The 9,011-nt window shown below is 36.4% G+C and overlaps 1 protein-coding gene across 11 annotated transcripts in view; it reads left to right on the top strand.

The window, feature by feature from the left end:
• LOC125265607 (putative protein TPRXL) overlaps positions 1-5,526 on the top strand; it is a 31,020-nt gene extending 25,494 nt beyond the window's left edge. For all 11 annotated transcript variants that reach the window (XM_048185920.1, XM_048185928.1, XM_048185925.1 and 8 more), the window contains 7 exons: positions 394-444; positions 539-655; positions 1,166-1,198; positions 1,388-1,486; positions 1,580-1,604; positions 2,646-2,728; positions 4,788-5,526. In XM_048185920.1, the coding sequence (XP_048041877.1) occupies positions 394-444; positions 539-655; positions 1,166-1,198; positions 1,388-1,486; positions 1,580-1,604; positions 2,646-2,728; positions 4,788-4,801 (422 nt within the window). In that variant the 3' untranslated portion in view covers positions 4,802-5,526. The remainder of the gene's footprint in view (positions 1-393; positions 445-538; positions 656-1,165; positions 1,199-1,387; positions 1,487-1,579; positions 1,605-2,645; positions 2,729-4,787) is intronic.
• Positions 5,527-9,011: the final 3,485 nt, after the last annotated feature.

Below are 9,011 nucleotides of genomic sequence, written 5' to 3'. Positions count from 1 at the left end.
TCGTTGTTCTTCGTTGTTCTTTTGTAAAATGATGGCTTATCCACACTGCTTCTTTACTGAGAAATAATGTAAAAAGATGTACATGTATGTTTGTGTAATTGGAAGCAGAGATTGTCGCATTAGAGTTTTAAAATCATGAACATATGTAAATGCATGTGATATACACTTTCTTTGCTCAGAAAAATCTTTGTTTATTAATTCTCACGTGAGAGAGTGAATCAATTTTGATTTCTCTCAGAAACGTTACAATGGTGGTTACTGTTTTTAAAATATACTACTTATATATATTTGACTCTAATGTGTAAGCAACAATGACATTTCTTAAATATGCTTTAGATTTTTGTTTTCTGCTTTCTGTCAATACAAAATGCTTTGTTTCTTCCACAAATACAGCAACAGCATCACCAAAACAAACCACTGTTATTGTAAACAATCCGATTAACAGTAAGCTCATTTTTACTTATAAAGTCTGAATTATCTTTTAATTGTTTCTATTTAGCCTATTGTGAAGTAATATTTAATATATGCTGTATTGTAGCCTCGTCACCAACTCTAGAGCCAAACAAGTCTATCACATCTTCTCCCACTGGAAAACAAAGTCACAACAGAACTTCTACCAGCCATCCTACTTCACAACCAGCAACATCAAAAGCTGGTGAGCTTTTCTTCACAGTTTGCACATTGTCAATGACAATCAAATACAGGTTTTGCAATTGTGACTTTCGTAAAGGGAATATTCCTGAATGAAATCTACTAAACACACGTTGTGGGATAAGAAGTAACCTAAAATACAACTATAAATACATTCACCCAAAAAAGGATTTGGACACTTAATCCACATTTTGAAATGGTTGAATAGTTTGACTAGTTTTGCATTGCATTGCAGGGTATACTTGTATTCTCTGAGCACTGAAGTCATGCATTGCCATGCTCTACTTTTTTTGAGCTACAAAAATCTAACATTTTATTTCATGTACTGTATTTTAATGCATGTAGATCAGGTCTTCAAAGCATGGTTTCCTTTCTTATCCAACAAGAAACAAAATGACAGCATTAATTAAAATACAATAATTTAAAGTATTTGTGTGTCTGTGACGTGTGACTACTTTAATGCTTTGTACAATAGACCTGTTTAAAAGTGTGTGTTTTTTTTTTCCTGTTAAAGGACTTGGAGATAAGGCAATGCTTGTAGTTTCAGGTATATTAAATTCCATTCTATTTAAGCTTAATTGAAAATCTTTGGAACATTTGTTTGGTGAAAATATATCTTTCATTCATATGGCTCCTGTGTAATAAAAAAAAAACAAAAAAAAAACAGTCACTACACTGCTGCACTGTCAGTATATTATTCAGTGGAATGCAGTCATGATCATCTTTCTCTTCACAGATAAAAATTACTTGTGGATTCTGGTGCCTGTTCTGATTGTTGCACTGGCAGCAATGATATACCTTAAATTCAAGTGTAAAAAAGTCCAGAGTCGGCCAGGTGACTAAATCTGAATGAATCCTACATGCAATATTACCTTAATTTCTGTCAGCAACTCCATATATGATAATCATACATTTTCCCTCTTTTCAGAAATGGCTGACATTGGAACAGAGAAGTGAGTGTATCTGTTTTATGTCTTTGTTTACAGAATCTCAATCTTAAAGGGTTAGTTCACCCAAAAATGAAAATTCTGTCATTTATTACTCACCCTCATGCCGTTCCACACCCGTAAGACCTTCGTTCATCTTCGGAACACAAATTAACATATTTTTGATGAAATCCGAGAGGTATATGACTCACCCATAGAAAGCAATATAATCAACACTTTCAAGGTCCAGGAATGTACTAAAGACATTGTTAAAATAGTCAACGTGACTGCAGTGGTTCAACCTTAATTTTATAAAGCGGCGAGAATACTTTTTGTGTGCAAAAACAAAACAAAAATAATGACTTTATCCAACAATATCAAGTATTCTCGTCGCTTCATAAAATTAAGGTTGAACCACTGCAGTCACGTCCACTGTTTTAATGATGTCTTTGCTACCTTTCTGGACCTTGAAAGTGTTGATTATATTGTTGTCTATGGACGAGTCGTATACCTCATGGATTTCATCAAAAATATCTTAATTTGTGTTCTGAAGATGAACGAAGGTCTTACAGATGTGGAACGACATGAGGGTGAGAACTTAATGACAGAAATTTCATTTTTGGGTGAACTAACCCTTTAAGATTGTAAAGTTTAGTTATCATATAAAGACGGTGTACAGCCAGTTGTTCTGAATATCAGCACAGTGTGATGAATGGACTGGAATTCATTTTATTCGCATAATATTTAATCAGAATGCCATTTTTTTAAATTAAAAATATAAAATGCCACACCCTGTATTAAAGATGAACTGTAAATGAGGTCATGTGACACCAATGTAGTTATACTATTGTTAACTATTGTGATACTTTTTGGGTGGGTCGCATACAGATGTATGCTATTCAATTGTGTACATTACCCTCATCAAAAATCCTAATTTTACTGAATTGCTAATAAAACATGAAAATTCTTAACAGTAAGTATATGATGTATTGCTATATTTTGATGGCTCATGTGGGAGGTTATCGTTTTCAATGGTGTTTCTCTTCCATGTTGCTGCGGGGCACTCAGTGCTTCTTTCCAGAGGACAGACAGTAACAAAGATGGTGTTATGCTGTTAGGAGTCAGTAAGACATCAGTTGGAGAGGACAATGGTATGTTACTTACTTCTTTATCTGTGATAATCACTGCAAAAATGTTTGGGAACACGACTTCAGATAGTCTTGTTTATAATGGGGATGTATTTTCTACTAACAAATTCATAGTACCAAGTCAAATAAAAACCCAAAATAAAGAATTTATGTAGATTTTAGATAAAACACAACAGCCATCTTTCTTAAAGGTGCTCTAAGTGATGTCACGCGTTTTTAGGCCAAAACATTTTTTGTCACATACGGCAAACATCTCCTCACTATCCGCTAGCTGCCTGTCACCTGAACACATTGTAAAAAAACGCGGTCTCTGTAGTCGCCACAAGCTCCGAAACTGGTGCAGTCTGGACCACGAAACATAATAAACATGCTCCAGCCAATAACCGACAAGAATGATTTTAAATGCGCGTTCATGACTGTTTCAGGAAGCACAGAGGGGAGGGGGAGGAGGAGGAGGAGGGAGGGTCTAGCTAGCCTCTGTTTTGTTTGACAACACTTCGAACGTCAACAGGAAGTTACTCCACCCAGGATCGCTTAGAGCACCTTTAATAATCTTGCAAAGTGGTCTTATTTCTACAAGATTTCATTTTGAAAACTCAACTTTGTGTTGTTCCAAACCATTCACATATTTATCTTCTGTGAAATACAAAATAAGATATTATGAAAAATGCCTTTTTTTTTTTTTTTTTTTTTTTTTTTGAGAAAAACTGATGAACATACAGGTTTATAACAACATGATCTTGAATAAATGATGACAGAATTTTCATTTTTGGGTGAACTGTACCTTTAAGACAAAAAAGCATTGCTATCAAAAGCCTGAATATTTATAATTACATAACTTCACTCTTCACTTGTGTGTTTGGCATGATTACTTGTTTTTATTGTTAGTGTGTAGTGCAGACAATCCCATCTACAGATTAGATGCTGTGAGATAAAGTTTGTCAGAAGCCTCTCCCAGGCAATAAGACACAGATCCCAAATTTTTTATACCCAAATTGTTCCCTTCTCCCTCTCATCTGTCCACACCCTTTCCTTCTCGGCATTCCATCGCATTCCCCATCTCCAAACACTCAGAGGAAGCCGAGGGCTTTGAATATCTCATTGTTGATGACTGGGAAAGCTGGCGGAGCAGCACTGCAGTGCAGTGGAAGGTGCTTCCTCCCATTTATCGCACCTCCACAACCAGCATTCCCCTGACTCTGACCCCTTTTCCCAAACCACAACCCAGTAAAGATAATAGAGAGATCAATGATAGGCACTTCCACTGATTTAAAACACAATCACTAACACTGTGTGACCTTAGAGATTTGCTATGTCATTGTGTATAAACACAGACTTTAATATGGCTTTTTCTCTGCACTGCAAGCTCAGGTCGAGTCCAGTGTGTGGCTAAAAATGACTTGGTCCCTCCATGCTTCAAACCATGATTGCGATGAAGGAAATGCTGTCGATTGTTTTGCTGTAAAGAAAGCTTGAATGAGTACTGTGGCTTTGGACAGCTATTGTGTCCAGCATGTCAATGTGACAATGTTTTTTGTTCCTGTTTACCCACTATTATTGTCTGGCATAATATATCTTTATATAAGTACCCTATAAATGTGATACAATTTATCATTGTGTAGCGCAGTCTGTGTTTACCTCATGGAAATGTTAGACACAGAGATGTCGTATAGAATAGATAACTGTCAAAAAGTATAGAATATATGATAGACAAAGAAAAAACTGTATAGTGAGCAACCTAACCTCCTTTGAAAGATTTTTTTTTTTTCTTTTGAGATTTAAAATTTCTGGAAAAAAAAAAAAAATCAGCCTAATTGTCTTTAAACTTGACAATCAATTTTACTTGAATAATCAGGCATTATTTTGAAAATGTTCTCATAAAAGCAAATGAATGCTTGTGTATATCTTGACGTTGTAGCAATGCATTTGTCAACTTAAAGGTGCAATTCCACCCTCTAGTGGATAAATTATTTATTACAACTATTCTCAGAAGTCTTGTTATCAAAATGCATGGGTGATTTGGCTTCTATATTTTTATTGTCTCTATCACCATTTAATTCAGCTGCTGCAAGATAAGTGGAGTCCTGCAGGAGAAGAGGCTCTAATGAAAAATATCGAGAGAGGAACTGAAGAGAAAATGAGAGATGAAAGCTTGCCACAAACACCAAAGATTTCTTTCTTTTTTTGTGTTTCAGGACAGCAAACAGGAAATATACTGTGTTAGGACATACTCCATTATTTGAATAGGATTGTAAACTCTAATTCTCCACAGCTTTGCAACTTTGCTATAGTGTAAATGAAAGTTGATCACAGAGTTGCTGCAGTATTTTTTACACATAAATTTCCAATTTGTAATTTTAACTTTGTGATTATAATTTTTTTTTAATGCGTGTTTTAGCATTAAACTAACTGAACTAACTGATTGGTAATTGTTTCAGTTTTTTATTGTATTATATATTTTTGGTTAAATTGTGCTTCTTTTTTTTCTTTTTTTTTTGGTCTGTGTAATTTGTTTGCCTTCAAATGTTGGGCCTTTAGTATAAACTGACTGTTCTGTGAGTGATGCTGTTCAGTACCTGCCATATTAACTATGACTATAGTTTTTATTTGTTTTAAGAATTTAAAACAATTCAAGCGAATAATGTGGTTTTTGTACCTTTGCACTGCCTAAAATTTTAAAAGATTATAGGAAGTTTAGAACAAATGACAGCCTGGATTTTCACTACTACCACTGAGTTGATAATGCACTGACTGACTGCACTTATTATTTAGGGGTCATTAAAATATATAAGAGAAAATTATGATGGAGTCGTTATTATTTTATTTTCAGTTAAAGACACATTGGTTTCTTTGGTTTCTTGACTGGGCTGTTTTAGCAAACATTTTACCAATGTGAGCCATGGATAATACACACCTCAAGTGTTTTGTCTTTTGTCAAATCAACTTAGATAATGAATGTGGTTCAGATAACATCATTTGTTTTTGTTTTTTTTGAGTTTCTGTTGATTAAATCAATCGCCTTCATTGTATTAACTCAAATTTTTAATTTCAATGAACTCAAAATTAAGGCAACCAGGTAACTTACTTTTTTAAGTTGAACCAACAATTCCTTTTTACAGTGAAAATGATACAGGCTTATTTATTAATTATATTTATAGAATTATAAAGGATAATTAGCTTCATTTTATCACAGACCTACAGGTTAATGTAGGGTAGGATGGAGAAAGATGCCCCCCTTAAGAACAATATGGAAGTACTTTTAAATTGTTACATATTTAGATATAGCATGCATGATGATGATGCATGAGCCGATGTGTTATTATAGGAAAGAAAGAGAAACATTGGTAAACTGGCCCCCTACCTGGGGTCCTTCATTAACAAAAAACTTTGATATTCAACCTAATATAATGTCATGGATCACTATTTTCCAAATAAAAATGAAATAGAAGTGCTACCAAATCTTTATCCATTTACAGCAGCCCTAAATCCCTGCAACATGTTTCAGAGCGGGTGCGGCCATTTGTAAACTGAATGTGTCTGGCTTCCAGTGTCATTCGCTTCCAGTTATTTTTAGCTGTATACAATACAGCTTGTTATGCTGCTTGATATTGCAAACTGCTATTTCTTACCATATTGTTTTAGTGTACACCAATCAGGCATTACATTATGACCACCTTTCTATTATTGTGTGGGTCGCCCTTTTGCTGCCAAAACAGCCCTGACCTGTCGAGGCATGGACTCCACTAGAGCCCTGAAGGTGTGCTGTGGTATCTGGCACCAAGATGTTAGCAGCAAATCCTTAAAGTCCTGTAAATTGTGAGGTGGGGCCTCCATGGATCGGACTTGTTTGTTCAGCACATCCCACAGATGCTCGACTGGATTGAGATCTGGGGATTTGGAGGCCAAGTCAACACCTCAAACTCGTGCTCCTCAAACCATTCCTGACTCATTTTTGCTTTGTGGCGGGGCGCATTATCCTGCCGAAAGAGGCCACAGCCACCAGGGAATACCGTTTCCATGAAAGAGTGTAAGTGGTCTGCAACAATACTTAGGTAGGTGGTACGTGTCAAAGTAACATCCACATGGATGGCAGGACCCAGGTTTTCCCAGAACATTGCCAAAAGCATCACACTGCCTCTGCCGGCTTGCCTTTTTCCCATAGTGCTTCCTGGTGCCATGTGTTCCCCAGCTAAGCCACGCACACACTCCCAGCCATCCACATGATGTAAAAGAAAACGTGATTTATCAGGCCACCTTCTTCCATTGCTCTGCGGTCCAGTTCTGATGCTCACTGTTGGAGCTTTCAGCGGTGGACAGGGGTCAGCATGGGCACCCTGACTGGTCTGCGGCTATGCAGCCCCATACACAACAAACTGCGATGCACTGTGTATTCTGACACCTTTCTATCAGAACCAGCATTAACTTCTTGAGTAATTTGAGCTACAGTAGCTCGTCTGTTGAATCGGACCACACAGGCCAGCCTTCGCCCCCCACGTGCATCAGTGAGCCTTGGCCGCCTATGACCCTGTAGCCAGTTCACCACTGTTCCTTTCTTGGACCACTTTTGATAGATATTGCTTCTAACAAATCAACTTTGAGGACAAAATCTTCACATGCTGCCTAATATATCCCACCCACTAACAGATGCCGTGATGAAGAGATAATCAGTGTTATTCACTTCACCTGTCAGAGGTCATAATGTTATGCCTGAGTGGTATTGTCTTAATTATAAACACACTGGTTTGTAGCACGAACAGTTTTATAGTTTACTGCCCTTTGATATTCTTCTTGTTATTTCTCTATAGTGGCTAATAAATCAGAAATCTCGCACATTCACAAAAAACACTTTACTTTTGTGTTGAAATACTAAGGTGGATAGAGTTGTTCCAAAATGGTTATTATATCCAAAGTTTTATCCAAAGTTATGATATTAATGTACTAATTACTCTGTCTAAAAAGTATTGCATTACTTATTACTAATTATAAAACGGTTAGTTCCTATCCTTGATTCTGATTGGTCAATAGCTGTGTTTTATTCACGATAAAACACGTCTATGACCGCTTCACCCAACGGTTCTGTATATCACTACACAACACCCTTAGCAACCACTCTTAGCAACGTAAACTGTATGTTCTCAATTGATATTGTTCATTGAAGCTTACTGCATTATGTAGAAGAGTATGTGAGAAAGAGATCGAGTGAGCGAGTTTATTACATGCATTCAGATTTAGCATTTTACTTCAGGTCAGTCCTATAATTGAATATTTGCATGTAGATGTCTTCAGGCCAGGACTCATCACACATGAAGTTTAGGGTGATGAAGTAGGACTGTTTGGGGTGATGAAGACACACCTACATGTGATCTACATCAATATTCAGTTATAGTAATAGCGCCACCCACGTGTTTAACACTGTGATGCACTACTAGCAACATACTAAAATACGCAATTGAGTGCTAAACATGCTACAAACATTCTAAATCATGCTAGCAACACTTAGCTGAGTGCTAAAGCATGCTATTATCATCATGAAACAGGAAGTTGTTGTAACTCAAACATACAATGTCCAATCTGCCTCAAACTTTACATGTTTGATAAGTGCCCTGGCCTGAAGACATCTACATGCCAAAATTAGTTATAGTCATTTCACCAACAGCTGGTAGCAGGAAGTGTGGCAAAATACAAATGACTGATGTTGTCCTCCTATATTTATGTACTTAAATGCATATTGCCCACCGTGCTCTGTTTTCCTAAAGCCACCAGGTGGCAGTGGCATGGGTGCGAGGGCCCTTTCATCGTTGCTTGCAGCTTTAATTACTGTTATAACTTATATTGTCTTCTTGTTTTTATCCACTATATTAGTACAAGCCTGTTTACCAATGAGTTTTATAAGGTTTATTGTACTTCACACAAAATATGAAGCATCTGTTTTCACTCTAGAAAATCACTGTAAGAGCTTAATAAAACAGTGCAAGTGTGCATTAAAATATTATCCATAAACTCTCTCTCTCTCCCTTGCATTATCATCAACATACATGGCGAAGTATACAGAAACGTACAACTAACAGTAAACAAATATATAAACACCTTATGCCTTTTCGGGTGGTGCTTAATAAACTGGTAAACTTTATATCCGTAAATCAACTCCAATGAACTGTAATAAAGTGCTTTCACCTTCATTACTGCCGTATCCAGTATCACTCTGGAGGGTGTAAGCTGGATCATAACAGTACTGATCTATACTTGAGTAACAAATTTTTAGCACAACCTCTATTTTATATTGTCC

The sequence above is a fragment of the Megalobrama amblycephala genome, linkage group LG3 (assembly GCF_018812025.1).
Source record: "Megalobrama amblycephala isolate DHTTF-2021 linkage group LG3, ASM1881202v1, whole genome shotgun sequence".
Taxonomy (NCBI): domain Eukaryota; kingdom Metazoa; phylum Chordata; class Actinopteri; order Cypriniformes; family Xenocyprididae; genus Megalobrama; species Megalobrama amblycephala.
This window is presented reverse-complemented; position numbering and strand designations above follow the sequence as displayed.